The sequence below is a fragment of the Physeter macrocephalus genome, chromosome 14, assembly GCF_002837175.3.
Source record: "Physeter macrocephalus isolate SW-GA chromosome 14, ASM283717v5, whole genome shotgun sequence".
NCBI classification, from domain to species: Eukaryota; Metazoa; Chordata; class Mammalia; order Artiodactyla; family Physeteridae; genus Physeter; species Physeter macrocephalus.
The window spans coordinates 76,696,028-76,720,912 of NC_041227.1; the positions used below are offsets into that span (position 1 = coordinate 76,696,028).

Sequence of the window (24,885 nt, forward strand, 5' to 3'; positions counted from 1 at the left end):
GATTCTTAACCACTGTGCCACCAGGGAAGTCCCAAGAATCCTATTTTTATTTTGGTATTTTTCCAAAAACATCTTCAAAGAAACAGTATGGTAAATGTGGAAAGCATAATTTTCATACGTTTTTTTAAAAAATAAATTTATTTATTTTTATTTTTGGCTGTGTTGGGTCTTCATTGCTGCACGCAGGCTTTCTGTAGTTGCAGTGAGTGCGGGCTCCTCATTGCAGTGGCTTCTCTTGTTGCAAAGCATGGGGTTTAGGTGTGCGGGCTTCAGTAGTTGCAGCACGCAGGCTCAGTCGTTGTAGCTCGTGGGCTGTAGAGCACAGGCTCAGTAGTTGTAGAGCACAGGCTCAGTAGTTGTGGCGCACAGGCTTAGTTGCTCTGCGGCATGTGAGATCTTCCCGGACCAGGGCTAGAACCCATGTCCCCTGCGTTGGCAGGCAGATTCTTAACCACTGTGCCACCAGGGAAGCCCATAATTTTCATACTTTCTTTTAAGGAAGCTAATTTTTAAAAAATATCCAACAAGTTATAAGTGCTATAAAACTAGGAAGTAACCCACTGTCATCAAACTGTGTTTGCGTCCTGTAGTAGGGACAAATACATAATTTCTTTGATGAAAGCATTGATAAGAAGCAAACATAAACTGTTACTAAAAGCTTTCAACTCCCAAACATGGAACTCTGGAAGAGCTGTGTGAACGTGCCTGAGACCGCGGGGAGAGGTCCCTGAAAACTTGAGTGGGAGCCAGCCTGTCTGTTCGCAGCTGAGAATGGTCTGCCTGTGATGAGCCGCTGAGGTTCACGGGGGAGCAGCCAGCTGAAAGCCCTCCGGCAGCTGCTCAAGCGCATTCGGTTTTTGTGTTTGTATCTTCTGGCACATTGTTTGTGCTCCGAGAACGTTGATGGTGAGCTCAAAGCAGATGGTGGGAAATACCTTAGAGTTCTGTTTGGACGGTGTTGCGTCTAACTCGTGGATTTGGTTTTAGCAGCGGCTGTGAAAGGATTTAGCAGTGGCTCCTCCTCTGTTGGGAGGAGGGTGTCAGTTGACTATCTCGCCCAGAGTTTTTGGCCTGTTTTTTGAGAGAACTTTCTTTTTAGTGAATTGATTTCCTTTTTCAGGGGTGAATGCTTTTATGAATAAATGCCTTAGCTATTTCTTAAGTTAATCAAAGTTGACCAAACTCTTTGATCTTGGCTAGATTATTTTAAATTGAACACTTGACAGTGACATAGTCTGTATTATAGACTAAACTGATCCTACCGTGAAGGATTCTGTCGAATGATGGCCACTTCATTCTCGGTAATGCTCCTGCTGAAAGAGATTCTCGAATAACTTGGCATCGCCACCAGAAACAGAGTTGGCGGGCTCTGGAGAAGTGCACAGAACCCGGACCATGGCTGTGCGCAGCTCACAGCGCTGGAGCTGAGGCTTCACTCAGAGCAGGTGTGGAGGTCTTAGAGCAAAACAGGTGAAGTCCATTTAGCATTGAAGTGAAAACAAGGCACAATCATATATAAAACAAAGAAAAATCAGTCTTGAGAAAGTAGTAGCATCTCATCCACGCAAATGAATCAGTTGAGCAGAAGAATAATTTTTCTTTTTTTAAAATCATTCATATCAAATGACTATTTGAGAAACTTTGAGAACGTCTGTACTTCTGAGCACTAGTGGGCTGTTTCCTGTTTGATGTGAGCCGTTGACAGAGTCCTGAATCATGTGGCCCTGTCAGTACAAGGTTTTGTTTGCTTTTATTTGTTTACTTGTGCTAAGAAAGGAACTTTTGTTTCTGGGGGGTTTCTTTGTTTGTTTTTACTTTTTTTTTTTTTTTTTTGCGGTACGCGGGCCTCTCACTGTTGTGGCCTCTCCCGTTGCGGAGCACAGGCTCCGGACGCGCCCGTGTCCCCTGCATCGGCAGGTGGACTCTCAACCACTGCGCCACAGGGAAGGCCTGTTTTTACTTTTTATTTTGAGATTATTGAAGATTGACATGCAGTTTTAACAACTTTTCTCCACTGGTAATATCCAGCATAATTACAACAGTATTACTTCATTTACTTTTGTTGGGGAGCAGGAATAGGGATGGGGGTGGCTGATACTGGGAAGAGGGTTGCTACAGTCGGAGCTAGTGGACATTCCACAACCCGGGCAGGCCTCCCCATGGGCACAGTGGGAACCACCTACTTGGCTGCTTCATGCTCTGAACAGCTGGCTGCGATTTATTTTATTTTTAAATTTTCTACCCAGAAAACCAGCATCAAATTACTTAATGCCTAGCATTAAATCTTAAGCGCAATAATAAATGCAAAGCCCTAAGCACAGCGCACATAGTAAGTAGTTAAGAAATGTCTTCCATTTCCTTTTATAGGGTGTTTTCTGCTCAGTGTCCTCTGCTCTGGAGCAGCACCGTCCAATAAACATACAATGCAGGCCACAAATATCGTTTTAAGTTTTCTAGTAGCCACAATAAAATAAAAAGAAACTGGAGAAATCAATTTTAACAATATATTTTTTAGCCCAATATATCTCAAATATTTTTTCAACATGTAAACAATATAAAATATTATTATTTTTTTTTTTGTGTGTGTGGTACGCGGGCCTCTCACTGTTGTGGCCTCTCCCATTGTGGAGCACAGGCTCCGGACGCGCAGGCTCAGCGGCCACGGCTCACGGGCCGAGCCGCTCTGCGGCATGTGGGATCTTCCCGGACCGGGGCACGAACCTGTGTCCCCTGCATCGGCAGGCAGACTCTCAACCACTGCGCCACCAGGGAAGCCCAATATAAAAAATTATTAACGAGCTATTCTTTTTGTGCTCAATCCTAAAAGTCCAGTGTGTATTTTACACTCATTTCCACCAGCCACATTTCAGGTGTTCAGTAGCCAGATGTGTACCCAGTAGCTACTGTTTCCGGAAGCGCAGCTCTGGAAGAAATTGCCCAGAGCATGATTCTTTACATACTGTCTGCTGCTTACCATTAGCAAGCTCTCTCCACTAGGATTTATGTCTTGAATGGAAAGTAACATCCAGAGCCTATTTTATGTCTTTCTCTTTCTTTCCCCTGTCCTCAGTTATTTCTGCAAAAGAAAAGAGTGGGGGACCTTCTATGTGATTTGAAAGGTCCATCTGCCCGGTCAGCTGCAGGTTACTTTCAGAATTGGTGTTGTCACAGGCCAAGCGCTGACAGTTCTCAGCTGTTTCTGTTTTGGCCTCACCTTTGGACCCGAGACTTCGTTCTACTTGGCAGGAAGCTTCAAACCTGCTTCAGGGTGTTTGGCCTCTTTAGAGTTTTAGCTGTGGACAGACATTCTGAAAATGGGAGAGGAGAGGTGGTGTAGGAGGAGGAGGAGATAAGACAAACGGGAGGAGTCCAGGGAAGCAGGCAGCGTTTCTGTGCCGAGCCAGGCCGGACTTCTAACATAACCTGCGATTCCCCTGGGAAAGAAGACAGAGCCCCTGGAATGTGGTGCAGAGGCTTGGTTTATATCAAGTTAGACTTCCTCAAGGATTTTTTCAATTATCTTGAATAGAAAAAAAAACCCCAGATACAGACTCATTGTCTGTTTATATCCTTATCTGAAAAACCGGTTTCAGGTAGAGTCCAACAACACCTGCTAGTTTCTCAGTACTTTTCCAGGTGCCACTTAGTCTTGCCTCGTTTCAGGTTGGATGGTTTGCCCAAAAGTTTGTTTCTTTCTCTTCTCACTTTTTGCCTGCACTGAATTGAGAGAATTAAAATCCAAATACATTTCTGAGACATAGCGATTTGAGTTCCCCGTCTACAGCATAGCAGTATGTTCAGGATGCCGGGTGAAAGAAAGTGGCCTTACCGTGAAACCCAGAAAGTGGACAGAAACCTGCTACCTGAAGGGGACTGTGGCAGCTGCTAATGCTCCCTGGATACTCCCACGTGGTAGGCAGATCAAATCTGCTGTGACTTTTTACTTCAAATGGCATATAAAATGCAGAACTATGTAGTAGTAGCCTTTAGCAGGTCAGGGTAGAGTTCTAGTGCTGGACTCGAGTTTAATTCATTCCATTCTTGAACTTTCCATCAAGGAAAGGGCTTTTTGATATGTTAAAAAAAAAAAAAAAAAAAGAGAGAGAGATGAACTTGTATCACAGAACAATGGAAAGACAGAAGATCAATTCCAGACTTTTAACACAGTGCTTTTCTGATGTTTCAGGAGTGGATTAGAACAAGATGACATGAGAATTTTATACAAATACCTCACCACATCTCTGTTTCCAAGGCATATCGAACCTGAGGTATGATGGGGTACTGATCGCTAGATAAATAGATATATAGACAGACAGACAGACACACACACACACACACACACACACACACACACAGATTTGGGGGTGGAGTAACTTGGTGGGTGGGGCAATTCTGATCTGTATTTTACATTATTAGTGGGATGTTTAGTCACGTAGCTGTCCGTTGGTATCCATGGGGAATTGCTCCCAGGACTCCCCAGATACCCAAATCCACACACATATGCTCAAGTCCCTTATATAAAATGGCATAGTATTTGCATGTAACCTACGCACGTCCTCCCTTACACTTTGAACTGTCTCTGGGTTATTATAATACCTAATAAAATTGAAAAAAAACACCCTAATACAATGCAAATGCTATGTAAATAGTTGCCAGTGTGCGGGAAATTCAAGTTTTGCTTTTTGGAACTTTCAAAAGAAATTTTTGGCCCAAATATTTGCAACCTGCGGTTGGTTGAATCCACAAATGTGGAATCTGCAGATGTGGAAACCTCAGATACGGAAGGCCAACTGTATATATTTAGCGTGTGTCACTTAGCACAGAAAACCACGTATGTCAGCTTTTCTTCATTTTGTTACGTTCAAATGCAATTGCAAAGCTATGTTTTTAAGGGGAGCAATTCATTGAGTAGAGGAAAAACTGGATTTTTAGGTCAGGTTCTGGGAACTCTGAAAATGCCAGGGATCCTGGACAAAACAGTGGTTAATTCTGTGGTCTTTTCATGTACAAACATGAGATCTGATTTTGAGTTGATTTTATACTTCCCGCCTGGCTTTTCCATTCTGATGCTTAATTTCTCAGTTGTCTGCAGAGAACTGTAAATAATACTGCAGTGTTTTCCACAAAGTATCTTTTAGCTTTAGTTAGGTTGGAAGTGAAAAGTGTTCGTAAACCATAACATCATCATTTTGACCCAGGAGCGCATACACACACCCTCTCCCTCGCTCTGTTTTTTTAAGGCCATGACTTGAAACAACAGGAAAAAAGTCTCTTTGATAAGAAATCTCAAGGCTTTGAGAAGGACCTGGTCCTGCACTTTGCTCCTTTCTGGGTAGTTTGAATACAGTGGCTAACGTTTCTGGAGTGTGTACCATACGCCAGACACGGTGTAAGTGCCCAGCACACTTGCATTATCTCATGCCATCCTGACAGCTGTCCTGAAAGCCGGGTACCTTATCTGCATCTTACAGATAGGAGACCCAGGCTTGGGGGCTTACATGATTTAACCCCGTGTCACCCAGCTAGTAAGTGACAGAGCCAGGACTTGATGTCGGGGTCTGCCTGATGCTAAAGCACCTGCTTCCAACCACACCCTCAGAAGTATCCTTCAGGAGGCTTTCCCATGGTGGACAGTGCTATTGTAACAGCAGAACACTCTATTGGTGCTTTATTATATGTCTAAAGAGCCGGGCTTATAAAATAGGAATGTACGAAGTGGCAGTGAGGACGTGGATGTGTGAAGACTTCTCTCAGTACAGGCTGCACGTGTGAGAGCTGTGCATTTTCACTATTGGATTTACTGTTTTTCAATCTTTCATTTTCAGTTACATGCTAGAATTTTATATAGACTAGAAGAACATCAAAAAGTTTTAGAAGAATAATAAGTTTTAGCTAATGTGACTATTAGATTTGGAATTTTTTTTCATTTCCCATGCACATTGAAGTAGTGTATCTTCAGCAGAAGAAACCAGGAATGGGTTACAAATACAGATCTATGAGGAGGCACCGTGTCATGGCTGAAGGCAGGGAGTTTCAGGTCACACAGGCTTGGGTTTGATGCCTGCCCCCTCCACTCAGGGGCTGGCTGTGTTGGTGAACATCTTCAAACTTGTTTCCATTTCTAGAAAATAGGAAGACGGCATTCCCCATAGGGGTCATATGAGATGAAATTACATAATTTATGTCGTCACCTAGCATGTATTAACCACATGGGAGAGTTCAGTTATTGCTGTAAAAGGTACTAAATCAGTATGTGGAATTTAGGGCACAGTGAAGTTACGATAGTTCTGTTTAAAACCAGTGAGTTCTTTCTGTACCTCTGTAATCCCCCCTCCTTTTTTTTTGGTGGGGAGGAATATGGAAAATTGATATAGAAAAATGGCATGGAGCCAACTAGTAAATATAAATGCTGTTTTTCAAAGCTTTGAATATAGGAAATCTAATAAGTCACTTGTCAACATTAAATTTGTTTCCAGTTGGCGGGAAGGGATTCTCCAATAAGGACAGAAATGCCCGGGAATCTTCAGCACTATGGAAGGTAGGACTTCTGGCCTTTGAGAGACAGTATTGGATTTTATTATCTTTTTTGGTAAAGATAAAATCATGACCACTGAATTACCTTTGTGCTACTTTATTGACAATAATCAACAAAGGAAATTCTTTTGTTTCCAATGAATTAAAACGATTACTTTTTTATATTCTGATCTGGTGTTTTCTAAGTAATGTCTAGCTTCCCAAAAAGGCCGTATATTAACACCCTTGTAGGAATGCACTGTTTATATATTCCTGTTTATAATCTGCCTAATTGAATCAAGTCATCTCTGTGCTTCCTTTTCAGATTTCTCACTGGACCCTTGAATCTTAATGATCCAGAAGCAAAATGCAGATTCCCCAAAATTTTTGTAAATACGGATGACACATATGAAGCGCTGCATTTAATTGTTTATAAGGTAACAGTGGTCTTTCTCTCCAGGGTTACAGACTGATGCTAAAGTAAATCTCTCTTGCACGGGTACACTAGTCGGTGCACAGAGCTCGTGTGTTTCTTGGAATGGGTGTCGCAAGTTCTGATTATTGTAAAACTCAAAATGGGTGCTTTCTGGAGTAAAAGGGTTACTTTCAGTCCCCGTTAAACAGTAGTTCCGTGATTATCAAGAGTCACTGTCTGAGGCTGTGACTCAAATGTTTCACATCCTGCACGCGGACAGATCAGAGGCTGTCAAGGCCGGTGTTGCCTGTTGTTCTATGCCTGCCCACACTCCAGTGGATTCTGCCTTCGCTCCGATTTTAAAGCTGTGGACTTGCTAATTCCATAAGGATAGTCTGAGTTTCTGTCAGGATATTATCTTGTAAGGATGTATATTTATGTTAGGTTGGGTTTTTTTTTTATAAATTTATTTATTTACTTATTTTTGGCTGGTTGGGTCTTTGTTGCTGCGCGCTAGCTTTCTCCAGTTGTGGCGAGTGGGGGCTACTCTTCGTTGCAGGGCGTGGGCTTCTCATTGCGGTGGCTTCTCGTTGTGGAGCATGGGCGCAGGCTTCAGTAGTTGTGGCACACGGGCTCAGTAGTTGTGGCTCACGGGCTCTAGAGCGCAGGCTCAGTAGTTGTGGCTCACGGGCCTAGTTGTTCCACGGCATGTGGGATCTTCCCGGACCAGGGCTCGAACCTGTGTCCCCTGCATTGGCAGGTGGATTCTTAACCACTGCGCCACCAGGGAAGTCCCAGGTTGGGTTTTTTTAAAGCAGTTTTTGGTTCAAGAAAGAAGGCTGAGCCTGTGTTGTTTTTCTTCTTCCCCGCCTGAGAGTGCAGTTACGTTTTAGTTCATAAAGGCTTAGAGGTGATGTCGTAAGTGCACAGGAAGGAGATGAAATCAGAGGATGAGGGGGATCCTGTAACTTCCGGGAAGTTGGAAAGATGTGTTTGGCAGAGGAGAGTGAGGAAGCTCCAGCCTGGAATGTGAGTGGAGGACAGGGTGCGCTGCGGCAGGAGCCCTCCCTCCCGCCCCGAGGGGCCTGAGCAGGTCCGGCTTGGAGGCAGGCAGTGACCCAAGGAGTCAGGATCGGGCGGTGAGCTTGGAAGGAAGGGGAGTGAGTGAAGTGTTGGATGTAAGCCAGTAGCCACCTGTTCCCCGTGCTCAACACAGACGCCGAGCATCTACCCCTGGATGCAAACTGAGGAGCTTCTGAAAGGAAGTAATGATCTGGGGAAAGCTGGAGCGGCTCACGTGGATGTCAGCCCCTGCTGCCCTCAGCTCCAGGCCAGGCATCTTCACCCCGTCAGCCTTTCGGTTCCCTCATCCGGAAGTGCGACTGTAAAAACCAAAACTGTGGGTCCTGAGAGATGCAAGAATGATTCTGGGATCAGAAGAGAACTTTTAAAAATTAACATCCACGAAGCCTAGAAGTTGTATCTATAAAAATGAAATAGGACGACAGAGATTCGGGGTTATGTTAAACTTAGATTAATTGAAAATATAATTTAAAAAATTTTTATTATGGTAAGATATGTATAACATAAAATTTGCCATTTTAACCATTTTTAAGTGTACCATTCAGTGTACATTCAGTATGTTGTGCAACCATCAGCACTGTTTCCAAAACCTTTCTTCACCCCAAATAGAAATTCCCAACCCACCAAGCAATAACCCCTCATCTCCCCTCCCCCTGAAAATGTAATTGTTGACTTCAGAAATTTATTAGAAGTGTTAAAGATGTTGGCCTGTCCCCGAATGTAAGATGAAATGACCAGCGATAAAATATGAGCAGAAAGATGAGAGAGAGGAATTTCAACATCTAATTAACAAAGTGGAGGAGATGAAATTAGTAAAGCGGTCTTATGAAGAAATGTGTAGCTGAAGAAGAGCACATTCTCCAGGTTGAAAGGCCCACTGAGTGTCTAGCACAGTAAATGTGAATGACCCATGCCCGCACACAATAGTGGGCCATTTCAGAAGTGTAGAGAAGATCCTCAAAGCTTCCAGAAGGAAAACCAGGTCATCTATAAAAGATAAAGCTGAGATTAGCAGTTTCCTTACCAGCACTAGATGTCAGGTGACAACGGAAGAAAGACTTTTAGAGTTCTGAGAGGAAATGATTTTTGGTGTAGAATGGTTGCCAAGCCAAACTGTGGATGGTGGCTGAGATAGAAGAGAGAGATATTAAACATGAAAAGTCTCAAAAGGCTCCCTGTGCATCCATTCTTAGGATGTTGCATGAGGTTGTATTTCAGTAGAATAAGTCAGGAAACCAAGAAACAAAACACCTTGGAATCCAGAACAGTGGATTTTACCCATGAGAACAGTGAAAGGAAGGCTTGAGATGACAGCACTCCTCAGATCTGCTGAGGGACTTCTAACCTGAGATGCTTCCACAGTGGACCAGAGGGGTGGGGGGCTGGCTCTGTATTAGGGGCAGGGGCTCCGTAATGAACAGAGGCTTCATTCATAAGGTAGTATGACTAAGAGCTTTGACTCAGGGACTTCCCTGGCGGTCCAGTGGTTAAGAGGCATGCTTCCAATACAGGGGACACGGGTTCGATCCCTGGTTGGGGAGCTAGAATCCCGCATGCTGCAGGGCATGGCCAGAAAATAAAATTTAAAAAAAACAGTTAAAAAAAAAAAAGAGATTTGATTCAATGTGTGATGTGAAGGAGTGGTGAGGAAGGAGGGAATTGTAGGGAAAGTATACAAAAAGGTGTGGTCTGAAAATGAGCCAAACTAAAATGAGGCATAATTTAGAGCAGTAATTGGAGGGGAAATGTCCATTTTTATGTCAAGCGAAACTTATTCTCCTTTGAATGACTCAGGGGTAATGACTTTGATCCCTTAATGAAGGAACACATGAACCTGGCTTGCTGTGTTGTGTATTGGATTTTCATTTTTAGAGTCAACCATAGATGTAATTTTAGGTGTGATGATGGCATTTCAGTTACATTAAGAGTTCGTGTCTTTTTTTTTTTTTTTAATAAATTTCTTTCTTTCTTTCTTTTTGGCTGCATTGGGTCTTCATTGCTACATGCGGGCTTTCTCTAGTTGTGGCGAGCAGGGGCTACTCTTCGTTTCAGTGCAAGGGCTTCTCACTGCGGTGGCTTCTCTTGTTGCGGAGCATGGGCTCTAGGCGCGCGGGCTTCACTAGTTGTGGCTCGCGGGCTCTAGAGCACAGGCTCAGTAGTTGTGGCGCACGGGCTTAGGTGCTCCGTGGCATGTGGGATCTTCCCGGACCAGGGCTGGAACCCGTGTCCCCTGCATTGGCAGGCGGATTCTTAACCACTGCGCCGCCAGGGAAGTCCCTGTGTCTTTTTTTTAAAACAGCTTTACTGAGATATAATTCACACAGCGTGTATTCATCCATTTAAAGTGTACATTTCAGTGGCTTATGGTAGCAAAGTTCAAGGGTGCCCAAGATCACCTTCACTTCTCACACCAACTGCTAGTTCAGGGGTCCTTTTGAAGTCTTTGTCTGGTTTGGGTATCAGGGTTAACAGCCTGTTTTGTTTTGTTTTGTTTTTAATAAACTTACAAAGGGTCTAATCAGTTTTTTTGTTTTGTTTTTTTATTAATTAATTAATTAATTTAGTTTTGGCTGTGTTGGGTCTTTGTTTCTGTGTGAGGGCTCTCTCTAGTTGCGGCCAGCGGGGGCCACTCTTCATCGCGGTACGCGGGCCTCTCTTGTTGCGGAGCAGAGGCTCCAGATGCGCAGGCTCAGTAGTTGTGGCTCACGGGCCTAGTTGCTCTGCGGCATGTGGGATCCTCCCAGACCAGGGCTCGAACCCGTGTCCCCTGCATTGGCAGGCAGATTCTCAACCACTACGCCGCCAGAGAAGCCCCCTAACACCCTGTTTTTTGGAAGACTTTGTGAAGGATTGGTGTGAATTCTTCTTCAAATGTTTCGTCACAGTGAAGCCACCTACATCTGGGCTTTTCTTTGTGGGTAGTGTTTAAATTGTTAATTAGTCTCTTTTCTTATTATAGATCTTTTCTGATTTTCTGTTTCTCTTTGAGTTAGTTTCAGTGGTTTGTATCTTTCTAGGGATTTGTCCATTTTAAGTTATTCAAGTTGGTGTACAATGTTTCGTAATATAGCCTTATAATCTTTCTTTTCCTTTGAAGTCAGTAATGATGTCTCCTTTCATTCCTGATTTTAGTAATTTGAGTCTTCTCTCTTTTTTCCTTGGTCTAGACAGGTTAGCTAAAGATTTTTCAGTTTTGTTGATCTTTTCAGAGCATCATCTTTTGATTTCATTTTTTCCTCTTCTGTTTTTCTGTTCTCTATATTTCTGCTCTAATCATTATTTCCTTCCTTCTGCTTGCTTTGGGTTTAGTTTGTTCCTCTTTTTTCCAAGGTCTTAAGATGGAAGTTTACATTATTGATTTGAGATCTTTCTTCTTTTTAATACATGTGTTTACAGCTATAAAGCTGAGAGACTGTAATACTAAGATGTAGTAGATTATCTTTTATAACCATTCCTCCATTTGCTGTCTGCCGTTAGGACAATTTCCCTCTGGAAATTTAAGTGATTGCTTTTTATATTTTTCTCCATTGATGGTGTTTCACTGGGAGAGAGCATTAATATGTGGATCGGGGAGGTGGATGGGGCAGGATTGTCCATGAGTTGACAGTTATTGAGAAAGCGATGGTCAATGGGGTTCACGTATACCATTCTGTGTACATTTTTAATATATTTGAAATTCTTCAACTTTTTAAATAGAGACTTTAAAAGGCACTTAAAAAAAAAAACAACCTGTGAGAGATCAGTTGTGCAAATGCCTGAGGCAGACATAAGGGAAGCAAGCTGGATCAGGCTTCAGTACCCTGTGACACACAGAGCTCGTGTCCCAAGGAGACCAGCCATTGCGCAGGTCTGCCAGGTAGTGACCAGAGTGAAGAGCCAGTGGTCCCAGATCTCTTGACGCTTTAGGAGAGGCTGGAATTGGAATTTTGGTAGAAAACCAGTTGGCGTCTAAGTCAAAATTACTTTAAACACAAAGAAACACCTATATTGGATGGAACTGGCCTGTAAGTCACCCAGTTTGCAGCCTGTTTATGGGCAAATAATAATTATGATTCGGTTACAAAATAGCATAAATGTTATTAACTTTGGCCACTTAAAAATAAAGTTAACAGGGCTTCCCTGATGGCGCAGTGGTTGAGAGTCCACCTGCCGATGCAGGGGACATGGGTTCGTGCCCCGGTCCGGGAAGATTCCCACATGCCGCGGAGCGGCTGGGCCCATGAGCCATGGCCGCTGAGCCTGTGCGTCCAGAGCCTGTGCTCCGCAACAGGAGAGGCCCCAACAGTGAGAGGCCCGTGTACCGCAAAAAAAAAATGAAGTCAACAGCTGATAGAGGTTGAGAGGCAGAAGTGGGGAGAGGTACAGGGACAGGGGCAATGTTAATATCCTCATTCATTCAGAAGTGGCAGTTCAGGAGCTTGTGCCTGTGACTGGTGGCTGAGAAGTGAGCCATTTGAGACTGTAAGGTGACCATCCAGTGGAGGAACTAGAGGGGCTGTAAGCTCTGGGGGTGGGGGGAGCGGCTGGAGAGGGGCCTCATCCATCATGACGGCCAAAGGCGACAGTGGCGTTAACCATGTTATCTAGAACGTTAATAGTGGTTGCCGGGGGAACAGGCCTCAGAGAAGGAAGTCTTTTGCATTTTCGTCATAAGCCTATATGTTCTGTTTGACCTTGTTTCTAACACTATACATTGCTTTGATAAATTTAAATATTTGGGGCTATTTATTTATGATCTGGCTTGCTGTAGGTTCCTGTTACTCATGTCATAACTGCAGTATTTGCTATAATAAAAAGTGAGACGAGGTGACATTAATTTGCTGGTTTTTTTAACTTGTGTTAATGGAGATTATCAAACATTCACAAAAATAGATTAGAATAATGAATACCCAGGTACCTATCACAGCTTAATTAATAATATGCTAATGTTTTCATCTCTCTTCTCTACATGTTCTGGTGTTTTGGGTTTTTTAAATAAATTTATTTTATTTATTTATTTATTTATTTTTGGCTGCGTTGGGTCTTCATTGCTGCGCGCCGGCTTTCTCTAGTTGCGGTGAGCGGGGGCTCCTCTTCATTGCGATGAGCGGGCTTCTCATTGTGGTGGCTTCGCTTGTTGTGGAACACGGGCTCTAGGTGCGAGGGCGGTAGTTGTGGAACATGGGCTCAGTAGTTGTGGCTACCGGGCTGTAGAGCACTAGCTCAGTAGTTGTGGCGCACGGGCTTAGTTGCCCCGCGACATGTGGGATCTTCCCGGACCAGGGCTGGAACCCGTGTCCCCTGCATTGCCAGGTGGATTCTTAACCACTGCACCACCAGGGAAGCCCCATGTTCTGTTTTTTTGTTAGAGCATTTTAAATCATCTCCTCATTTCCCTTATAAATAGTTCATTTTGTGTCTGTAACTAATAAGGACCTCTGTTTTAACATCACCACCCTGCCATTATCACACTGGACCAAAAAACGTTAGTAACTTCCTTAATACCATCTATTATCCAGACCCTATCCAGATTTCTCCAGTTGACTAAAAAAGTCTTTATAAAGTTGATATATTTAAATAAAGATTTAAACAAGGCCACTGCATTTGATTATTTAAGTCTTCTTTTGTACCAGTATCTAATCTTTGGTTTCTTTTCTGCCCTCCCCCCGCAGGCCATGAGTGCGGCTGTGTGCTTTATGATCGATGGTAGGTACACACCTGTATCTGATTTCACCTGATTAGCTAAGCCTTTTCTCTTTACACTTTGCTGTGGTCTGTTCCTAAATGATAAACAAGTTGTTGTAGCAACAGGGAGCTGTATTAAGCCTCCATCTGGGGCCTCTGCCATCTTAACCAGCTATTTCTAATATTGTTAAAGTCCCAGCTTTCCTGCTTCTCAGCAGTAGGACCTGGGCACCCTTCTGTGCCTTCCTGCCCGTGAAACGATTATGGGAGTACCCATCTCAAAGTGGGCTTTAGGATTAAATGAGGGAATATTTGTAAAGCGCCAACAGTGCCTGGCCTGTGAGTGCTGTGTAGTGTTTGTTAAATAAATATTTGACCTTCCTAGTTCTACTGGGGGTAGGCAGTCAATTTACTACCCCGCAGGGAGTGCTTCAGTCAACATTCACAGTGAGATAGTTCTTTGCCTCTTTTTCATCTTAAATATGACTAATTCTGGCTCCTCTGTTTCTCTTCTATTTGGGAAGGGAGGGGGATCTGATCATTTAATTATTTCCCAGATCAGTACAGTTTTCATTTGAATATTGTTGTTAAGATGGTAAAGTGAAAATTGACCTTTTTAACACAGTGTCCTCACACTCACTGGTGTTTCTTGAATTACTTGTTGTTAGCTTCTATCCAGCCTACGTTGGACTTTTGCCGAAGACTGGACAGCATTGTTGGGCCCCAGCTTACAGTGCTGGCATCTGACATTTGTGAGCAGTTTAACATCAACAAAAGAATATCTGGGTTTGTACTTTGCTTTGTGTTTGCTTTCAAGCATTTAACTGGCTTTGGAAGAATAAGGGTGGTTTTTGCTTAGAACATGGATGGTGTTAAGGTTCGTATAATGTCTGAATCCAGAGAACAAATGTGTTGTTTGGTCCTGTCTGCAAAGCTTCCTGGGGAGCTGTTCCTGAGTTTTTCTGCCCCACGATGACGGTCAGGGCTGGGTCTTCTCTTACTGCATCCCCTCAGGCCTCCCTAATGGCGGTATGAACGTGTGGGGTTAGGTGGGCTAGCTCTGCCTGTGGTCTTGGCCTTGTGAGTTCACCCTACATCCCACATAACCCGCCCAGGCTGTGAAATCCACACCGGCAGAGGTAATCAGCAGGGTTTTGCTTTGCGTAGACGGAAAGCACTTTGCCTCTTGTGCAGAAATGTTCCTGGTGAGGTTGCCTGTGACCTGTGACGTGAGCCAGTAGGCGTTGGTGCTGAGTCTGGCGTCTTGAAAGGCTCTAGGCTGAGTATCAGGAGACTCGAGGTTAAACTCACCTTGGTTCTAAAAACACCCTGAAAAGTCACTGAACCTCTTTCTACTCCTTTCTCAGTGCAAAGTCGAATGACTGTAAAGTGCGTAGATGGACAGTACTTTAAGGAATAAAAGGCTTCTTTATATGGGCTTCCCGTGTGTTTGAGAAGTTACTAAAATGCTGTGAATTTATATATAACCTTGTGCTTGCAGTGATCATATGTTGTATGTATGTGGTCTTACATAAGCACCAGCCCACAGAGAGGTCCCACACGGGCTCCAGGTGAAAGCACGGGTAGGTTTGGTATCTGCAAGTGGATTTTTACTGCTGACAGCTTACGTAGTTTTAGAAAAGATACAGCCAAGGAATGAAAGTGCCTGACCAACTTACATCTTGATAGTGCTGTTTAATCTAATTTTTTGACCATGAACCTGCCAGATTTTCAATTTTGAAGGAAGCATGTGCCTTAAATCTGTGTTGGATCATGCAGGTTATGAGTGGAGAATGATCAAGTGTAGTTACCTACATCCCCAAACCCTTGGGAGATGACTGGACATTTTAACTGCTCTGCCTGTGCTTTCGGCAGATATGATGAATATCAAGTAACTCACTGACAAATATCCAGAGGTAAACTTGCTGTCTGGTACCTTTTATTTTACAAATCAGGTTAACCCTCTTTGGGATTGTACAGAGGAGATGGCCTTGGATATTAATTATCCTATCATTAGACAGCAGTTTTCTCTCCGATATTTTATTATGAAGATTTTCAAACATAGGAAGGTTGAAAAAATTGTACAGTGGATACACATGTACCCCCACTTAGATTCTTCCATCGGCGTTTTGCCATGTGTGTTTGGGCGCACATCTGTCAGTTCCTGTCTAAAGGACAGTTTCTTGACCGCTGGGAGAATCACTGAGCAGCACTGTCAGCCCCGGGGGGAGAGGGTACCTGGCAAACGTGACGGTAAAATAAGTGCCACACAATTCAGGCGCGTGCCCGGTAACGGGAGTTCTAGGAACGCAGTTGCTCTTATCTTTGAAACCATGACCTGAACGTGGTTCTCGATGCAGCTGAGATGTTATAGATAAGGAGCTTCGACTGCCAAACTGTAACCATCAACTGACTGAAGATAAAACCTTCTGAGCACAACAGATAATGTAGTTTTCTTCCAGAAATCCTTCTGACGCAAATCAAGCCATTTTACGTGCCAGTCCTGGGACCGCCGTAAGTCATATCCCAGAGAAATTAGAGGCAGCCCTGAGGGAGGAAAGCCCCCAGCCAGCAGCATGTCAGGGGCGTTGCTGGGGGGCAGAGGGGGCTATGTTAGCCAGCCGTCCTGATCCCAGAGGCCAGCTCCGGGGCCTCTGTTGTCTCGGCTGCAGCCCCCGCTAGAAAGTGCCCACAGGGCTGTGCGCCAGTGTTTAGCGTTGAGTCCAGATTTATAAACTGCAGCTCTTAACGTTCCTTATGAAATTGGGGTCAGCCCTTTAGAGAATGGTGTGAAGTAGGTTTGTTTGGTGATTGGTTTCTTTTCCTTTGTGGGCCACCTCAGTTGTTTTCTTCTCCAGAACTTAAAATTCTATTATTTTTATTATTTTTTCTTATTTTGAGAGTAATTTATGTCCTTAAGTTTTAAACGATTCCAAAATAGAAATACTGGAAATCTTATTTGGCTTCTGTCTTTCTGGACTTGTACACCCATATAAACACAGTGACATACACACATGGTATTTTTTACACATGGACTTTTGAAAATATATCATGCTGTAAATCTGTAGCTTTAAATAAATATATGGTATGAGCATCAGTTTAAACCAATAAATACAGACCTACCTCATTCTCTTCAATGGCTTCGTGGTATTTAATAGGAAAGGTGTGTTCTGTTTGCTTATTCGTTCTCGCATTTAACGGTTAGGGCTGGTTATGGCTATTAGTATTACACAGTTCTGTATTGAACAGTCTGGTACTTAAACACCTAATTATCTCCTCCAGAGAAATCCCTAGGATTGAGCTCTGGGGCAAAGGAAATGCACATGTACTGTGTGGCTCGGCTCCCGCAAGGGTAGAGCCCTCTTCCCCTCCCGCCAGTGCCACCAGCTCCTGTTCTCCACGCTCTCGCACTTTGACAGTGACACTGAGGTTGGGCATCTCCTCGTCTGTTTATGGGCATTTCTGTCTCCTCCACAAATTGTCCCCGTCCTCTGGCTCTTTCCATTGAAGTGCTTTGTCTTTTTCCTTTTACATCAGCACTCCTAACGTAATACCCTTTAGTATTGTTGCATTAGTATTGTTTAGTATTGTTGCATCCTCTCTCCTTTATATTTAGTCCGTTTTATTAATCATTGCCTTTGGATTTGTCTTTAGTGGCACACTTGGGGCCTTCCACCCCAATATTGTAAAAATGTCCCATTTTTATCTCTGGTACATTCCTGGCTTTATTTTCTGTGTTAAATCTCTAATTCACCTAGAATTTTTAAGAGCTTGCAGGAGGGCTGTAACTTAAAATTTTCCCCCAAATCGATAGTTTTCTGAATCTGAGACTTTAGTTTTTGTTTCTTTCACACACCCCTATTCACTAGCCAATTCTAATATTAAATTTGAAAAGGCAGGAAGGAGGAGAAGGATGTAGAAAGTTATTAGAAAAGGAACCTCTTTCCTGTGAGCAATTTTTTTTAATAATCCTTTTTTATCAGTCTTCTTGAATAAATGTGTAAAGTAACCCAGTTGCCTAGGAGGCTGACTGCGCTGGGATTCGTACCACAAGTGAGGAGCGTAACCATTAACAGTAAGGGTTGGTTATGATCAGACCCAGGATTGGACACGGGGAGGAGCAGGAGGAAAGCGAGATGGGAAGAATTGGCCCCGGCTGTGGTCAGTGGTGTTTAGTGGTGGAGCGGGGTGGAGGAAGTCTTCTTTGCCTTAAGTTTGGTCTGATAAGTGAGGAATGGCCAGTAGCCATATTCATCTAGAAATCATCTATCTGGGGACCTTCCGCTCTCTGGAACACAGCCCAGAACAAATGAAAACCACAGCTGGTCCCTGCTCCCAGCCAGCTGCCCAAGTCCACAGGCGAAACTCTGCGAGCAGTTAGGTGTGCACTGAACATCTGATCTGGTCATTTCCTCCCCTGGTTCACAGCTCACAGTAACCTTTCCAGGTAGGCTTTGGAAGTTTGGAAAGGTTTTCACATAACTGGTGCTTAAACATTTAAGTCTCTGGCATCTCAGTAAAATTGATGCTCTTTACTCATGGGAGGTATCCCTGTGACCTCTTTTTTAATATAAATTTATTTTATTTTTGGCTGCATGGGGTCTTCGTTGTGGTGCGCGGGCTTCTCATCACAGTGGCTTCTCTTGTTGCGGAGCACGGGCTCTAGACGCGTGGGCTTCAGTAGTTATAGCACGTGGGCTCAGTAGTTGTGGCTCACGGGCTCTGGGCGCAGGCTCAGCAGCTGTGGCACACGGGCTTAGTTGCTCCGCGGCATGTGGGATCTTCCCGGACCAGGGCTGGAACCCGTGTCCCCTGCATTGGCAGGCGGATTCTTAACCACTGTGCCACCAGGGAAGCCCTGCTATTTTTAATGTGAGCAGATCTTGTTATCTTTTCTTATTTTTATTTTTTTAATTAATTAATTTTTTTGGCTGCGTTGGGTCTTTGTTGCTGCGCCCGGGCTTTCTCTAGCTGTGGCGAGCGGGGGCTACTCTTCGTTGCAGTGCGCGGGCTTCTCATTGCGGTGGCTTCTCTTGTTGCAGAGCATGGGCTCTAGGCACGCGGGCTCAGTAGTTGTGGCTCGCGGGCTCTAGAGCACAGGCTCAGTAGTTGTGGCGCACGGGCTTAGTTGCTCTGTGGCATGTGGGATCTTCCCGGACCAGGGCTGGAACCCGTGTCCCCTGCATTGGCAGGCAGATTCTTAACCACTGTGCCACCAGGGAATCCCCCCTATTTTTAATGTGAGCAGATCTTGTTTTCTTTTATTAACAGTACATTGCAAGTAACTGTTTTTTTCTATTTTCGTTTTTACATCATCCTTCATGGTGGGTGGAGTGGAAAGAGGCCACATTTGCCCTGTCCTGACTACCTAAATAACGTCTCTCATGTGAATGTCCATGTGGGGTTACCAAAGGAAGAATTCCGGTCTTCTTAGAAGAGTGTTGTACATGTTATAAATGAGAGAAAGAGGAACGCCACACAGAGTGTTAGACAAATAACCAGAACTTTAAGCCTGATCGAAGGTCATAGAAGTTAGTCTGTCCAAACAACTAAATTTACAACTCTTTCCAAACTTCTTTTAAAATTTTCATCTTTCCAGATAATTTTTCTTGTAGTTATACTTGGTTTTCTTAGATTTAGGGGCCTACTAAAAACAAATTCTGGTTTTATAAGAATTCTGTTTTCATTGTCCTGGGAACTAAACCATCCACATTCTTTCTCTGCCTAGAGGTAGAGTATTACAGTAGTAACCCACTTCCCCGGAGGTCGGATTTCTGGCACCCTCAGCCCCCCGAGCGTGGCTGCCCCCCCTGTAGTAAGCAGAGAAGGCTTCTGGTCCCCGGTGGCAGGGCTGCCCAGGCTCTCACACAGACCCCCGATTGTGAATTGAAGGCACAGTCAGAGGTGAGGGAGGGGAGACCCCTGAGAGCCGAGTGGCCCAGCTGTCAGGGTGGCTCCCCGAGGGGCCTCAGACTCTGACCCGGGAGACAGCGAAGTAGCATTGCCCAGTCATCCAGAATAATAAAAGGGTAAATCCCAATTAAATACTTCAGAGGAGGTTCATACGTTTTAGAATGGTCTCTGAGTAGGATGATGAAAGCTTTGTTACTTACAGTGCTAAGCTTCCGTTCTGTGGCAGTTTACATACATGCAGCTGTGGGATAAATGAGATGTACGGGGGTCAGCAACCTTTTTCTGCAAAGGACCAAACAGTAAGTACTTTAGGTTTTGTGGGCTGTGTATGTTCCAAGTACTCAACTATCCTTTAAGCGTGAGAGCAGCTGTAGGCAATACATAGGCATATGGGTGTCCCAGTAAAACTTTATTTAGAAAAACAGGGCCTGGTTTGGTCCCAGAGCCATAGTTTGCTGATCCCTTCACTGGAAGGTAAATGACCTGCATTGATTTACTTTGTTTTTTGTTTTTTAAGTGAACAAATAACTGAGTGACTGCCATTTATAAAACACTGTACTTGAAAAAAAAAAAAATCATCACATAATGGTTAAAATATTTGCGGTTTTAAAAGTACATACTTGAGCTCGCTGGGAAATTCAGTCATTTTGAATACCTCACGGATATCCAATAAGTTACTGCTGAATGTTACGTCTTAACTGAGGTTCTTGATTTGAAGGCCCAGCCATTGAAAATACCACCTTAGCCATTCCACATTTAGAGTTTTTACAGTGTAGTTGTACATTTGGGTAATTGTTCTTTCAGAAAGTTACCACCTCCATAACATGTTTTCACAGGTCTGAAAAAGAACCCCAGTTTAAGTTTATCTACTTCAACCATATGAATTTAGCAGAAAAAAGTACAATTCACATGAGGAAAACACCCAGTGTGTCACTTACGTCTGTTCATCCAGATTTAATGAAGATTCTGGGTGACATCAACAGTGATTTTACAAGGTAATTCTAACCACCTCACCAGTTAGGCGTCCACTTTCTAATAAGAGACATTAAAGGAATCATCTTCAAAAACCGAGTGACCCCAGGCCCCTTCAGAGGTCTTGACCACCTTCCCTGGGCGCCAGTTCCAAACACCGTTAAGCCCAGCAGGGGCTGGTCACTCACAGGGGACTCCCTGAACTTTTCAAATGGCTCACGTTCCCTGTTTCTTGTTTTAGAATGTTTTTCACAACCCAGCTATATATATAAAATAAACAATTGCGTTTTGAAACTCTTTTCTTACAGAGTGGATGAAGATGAAGAAATCATCGTGAAAGCAATGAGTGATTATTGGGTTGTTGGGAAAAAGTCTGACCAGCGGGAGCTGTATGTTATTTTGAATCAAAAAAATGCAAACCTCATTGAAGTAAATGGTAAATAGGTTTGGTATTTGAGCAGAATTTTAATGCTACTGCTATTTAAGAACTATCTTTTCAGTGTACTAAGGAGCATGCTAAATAGAACAAATCATGACTGTTGAGATTTTAAACAGATGCCCCGTTGCTTAAAAGAAATCATCATTTGGTCTGTTCAGGAGTGGGACAGTGGGGCAGTGCACCCCAAGTGTCAACTGTAAGGACAGTCAGGTGTGAGGTTTCTTCTGCAGACATCTTCTGGGGTGTATTACATTTTTCTCTTGATACCAGTACTTGTATTAATAGTCTATGCATTAGAAACAGCCTCAGGGAATACATGCCTCATTTATTTATTTATTTATTTTTGGCTGCGTTGGGTCTTCATTGCTGCGCCCGGGCTTTCTCTAGTTGCGGCGAGCGGGGGCTACTCTTCGTTGCCGTGCGCGGGCTTCTCACTGCGGTGGCTTCTCTTGTTGCGGAGCACGGGCTCTAGGCGCGCGGGCTTCAGTAGTTGTGGCTCGCGGGCTCTAGAGCGCAGGCTCAGTAGTTGTGGCGCATGGGCTTAGTTGCTCCGAGGCATGTGGGATCTTCCCAGACCAGGGCTTCGTCGCTCCGCGGCACGTGGGATCTTCCCGGACCGGGGCTCGAACCCGTGTCCCCTGCGTTGGCCGGCGGATTCTTAACCACTGCGCCACCAGGGAAGCCCCTACACGCCTCACTTAAAACGGGAATTGAGTAAAGTCCAGATAATGACGCCACTGTTGGAGCTCCGGATCCACAATTCAGGGTTGCAGCGAGAGTTTCTGTGTTTCTGAATCAGATTCCTCAAGATTTTAGAAGTTGTGCTCCTCACCCCGCAACCCGTGGGTGTCTTAGACACTTTGGGTTTGAGCTGTCTCAGGCCCAAAGAAGCAATGTTACATAGTGTTAAAATATCCTGTGCGTCAGGCCTTTTCTTCTCTCTCGACTTAACATTTCTTATCAAGGCTTCTGAGATTTAAGGTCAAAATTAATGCAGACCTTTATTTATGACCAGCTTTACTCTAGGGAATTTAAGGTACTGATATATATTATATAACCTTTTAAGTGAGAATTTCTGTACCTTACTCACCATTTTCTGTTCTTTTTGCAGAAGAGGTCAAGAAGCTTTGTGCGACGCAGTTCAATAACATATTCTTCTTGGATTGACTGACAAGGGCTCACCGAAACATCTTTTAAAAAAACAGCTCAGCAAGCATTTTGTTTACCATTGCAGGTTATTGGTCATATTATTGACTGGATTAATGACAATAGTAAAGCAATACTTGCTTTGAAGAATCAAATTTCTACTCAGCCTGATGATCCCCTGAGGTTTTTAGATTTTAAATATTTATGTGGAATTAAAGGTAGTCAGCTACATCTCTTTCATTCCATTCTTTTGACATTATGTAACTATTTTACTGGAAAATAAGACTAATAAATTGTTAACGTTTTTAAAACTCTGGTCGTGCGTTGAGTCTCTCTGGTTGCTTGTTTGTAGAGCCACACCAGCCACGGGTCCCTGCTTCATCCTCAGGAATATTCTAGCAGCTAAAGGTGCTCAGAGTTGGGATTCCTTCCCCAGTCCCTAGGCCTGAAGTGGTAAACTGTGAGGCATTTGCCCGAAGTAATTGCTGGACTTGGTTTTTATCTTGAGCAATAATGTGATTTTTAGGCCACAAATAAACATCAGACAAAGAACTTAATGCAAGTGCCCCGGTGTGCCCCAAACATAAAGCCGCGTAGAGCTCCCAGGTAGGCACAGCCCCACCTGCATGCTCACAGCTGAGATTAAGCCTGGCGGGATTTGATTTAACTTAACTTTTGGAGGTCTGGACATCCCAGAGTTTGGTTGAAAACCAGCCGGGCATGGTCTGGAAAAACCGGCACCAACCCGGCCCTGATAGGAGCTCTCCACAGCCCCCCGCACCCAGCCTGTGAGTTAGGGTGGAGCAGGGAAATGACTTCTCATCTATTTGCAGTTATTTTCATTGTCACCCGCTAATTCACAATCTCCCTTATGATTTCCCCTTACCCCGTGAGTTATTTAAAATGGTATGTTTTAGTTTCCAGTGATCTTAGGCTTTCTTTACTGTGTGTTTATTGCTGACTTAGTAATTGCAGCAAAAATAGATCGTGGTCTCTGATGTATTATTTGAAGTTGTTGCAGTTTTCGACCTAAAACGTAGTCACAGTTTTTGTCAGTGTTTATTCTCTGTTACATCCTGGTTGCTAACTCTGTGTTAGTTCCAACTTTGTAGTTCAGTTGGTAAAATGATCTGTATCCTTACTAAGTGTGTGTCTTTCTGATCTGTTTCTTCCCTCATGGCTGTAGTCTTCCCTGTAATTCTCTCTGCTCTTGCAAGGCTAGTATGTACGGTGTATGTGAGTAATGTATCTCTTTGGTTGTTGGTCCTTTTATTGTTATCTTTATTTTTATCTGTATCATGCAGATGTTTGCTTTAAATTCTGTTTTGTCTGTTCTTAACATTGCTTGTTATTCCGGTCATCTTGATTAGATTGTCATGGTACATCTTTTTCTATATCTTTATTTTCATCCTTTCTGATTTTGTTTAAGATGTTTGCCTTGTAAAGAATAACATTGAAGTGAATTTCTATTTTTTTTTAAACCCAATCTAATTATTTATGGGATTTTGAAGGGGAGGAAGAGGTGAGTTAACCTGTTTGCTTGGTGATGACGGGTAGATTTGTACTTTCCCTGCCATCTTTTGCGTTTTCTGTTTCCATTCTTTTTTTATTCTTTTTCCCAGCTTTATGTCAGATGATAGTTTCCTTCCTTTTTGCTAGTTTGGAAGCTTTAGATTGTATTTTTATGCTTTTGGTGGTTACTCTTATATTTAACACAGCTATTAACTGTAACATTTTCCTAACAGACTTAAAGTGTTCACTTAACTGCTGACTGCACACCTGGCTCTTTATCCTACGTCGTTCGGCCTTTTGTCCATGCAGTGCTGTTTGCGATGCTGTGGGAATGGATGGGAAAGGACCAGGGAAGAGGCCATGTAAGAGGCAGCATGTGAAGGACAGGTAGGATGTGGGCACAGGGCGGTTACAAGGGGCAAAGCAGGCGTGCCAGGCTCAGGGGAGGCCTAAAGAAACGTTTAAACAACTTCACTCCCCACTGGTTTTATCAGATTCTAAATTTAATCACCAGTTTTATACTTGGATTTAAAAAAAAAAAACAATGAATACACACTCATTTAATACCCACATGTGTGTATTTTCATTCAGCTCAGTTGTCAAAACGCAGGCATTTCAGTGATCCAACCATATTAGAAACCCAAAACCCAGTGGGCCCAGGTAGGGGTATTTCAAGAAACACTTAGACAAGAAGTAAAACACAAGTAATTTTATTGGGTAGGAAATTTGTTACAGGCTTTGGTTCTAAATTCCCTTCATACCTGCTTGTTCTCGTGGCTCATTTACAAACCCAGTGATGTCTACTTTTTCTTTTTCTTATTTGCAGTGGATTTGCTGGACTGGGACACCACTGTGTCATCTTTCAGGGGGCTTGGCGTGAAATTCAAGGATGTGGCATCCACTGGTTCCTTGATCACAGTGATGGAGACCTCATAGTCTTGCCTTTTGGTCTCTTCCTCTCTCAAGCTGTTCAGCCTAACAAGAAGCAAACACAAGAAGGTATCTTTTTTTGTCTTTGAAATTTTAAAACCAGTTTTTATGTTGTATGTGGTGTAAAGTAGTCCATACCTGGATCTCAACAGTTTTTGTGAACACAACTAAACTGTCATCACTTTGCCTGAAATAAAAAGTGGTGCAGGGCTTCCCTGGTGGCGCAGTGGTTGAGAGTCCGCCCGCCAATTCAGGGGACACGGGGTCGTGCCCCGGTCCGGGAGGATCCCACATGCCG

The 24,885-nt window shown here is 43.6% G+C and overlaps 2 protein-coding genes across 9 annotated transcripts in view; one reads left to right on the plus strand and one right to left on the minus strand.

Moving 5' to 3' along the window:
- CCZ1 (CCZ1 homolog, vacuolar protein trafficking and biogenesis associated) overlaps positions 1-22,452 on the plus strand; it is a 27,747-nt gene extending 5,295 nt beyond the window's left edge. For 2 of the 3 annotated variants that reach the window (XM_024119845.3, XM_028498346.2), the window contains 8 exons: positions 4,187-4,268; positions 6,477-6,538; positions 6,839-6,950; positions 13,663-13,696; positions 14,344-14,461; positions 20,425-20,583; positions 20,869-20,996; positions 22,111-22,452. In XM_024119845.3, coding sequence (XP_023975613.1) covers positions 4,187-4,268; positions 6,477-6,538; positions 6,839-6,950; positions 13,663-13,696; positions 14,344-14,461; positions 20,425-20,583; positions 20,869-20,996; positions 22,111-22,166 — 751 coding nt within the window. In that variant the 3' untranslated portion in view covers positions 22,167-22,452. Of the gene's footprint in view, positions 1-4,186; positions 4,269-6,476; positions 6,539-6,838; positions 6,951-13,662; positions 13,697-14,343; positions 14,462-16,137; positions 16,190-20,424; positions 20,584-20,868; positions 20,997-22,110 lie in introns of all 3 variants that reach the window. The other variant, XM_028498347.2, reaches the window with a different exon arrangement.
- A 1,346-nt stretch (positions 22,453-23,798) lies between these two features.
- Positions 23,799-24,885, minus strand: part of LOC102974876 (radial spoke head 10 homolog B) — a 38,998-nt gene continuing 37,911 nt past the window's right edge. For 4 of the 6 annotated variants that reach the window (XM_028499182.2, XM_028499183.2, XM_028499181.2 and 1 more), the window contains one exon: positions 23,799-24,632. In XM_028499182.2, coding sequence (XP_028354983.1) covers positions 24,458-24,632 — 175 coding nt within the window. In that variant the 3' untranslated portion in view covers positions 23,799-24,457. The remainder of the gene's footprint in view (positions 24,633-24,885) is intronic. The other 2 variants (XR_008619199.1, XM_028499184.1) reach the window with 2 other exon arrangements.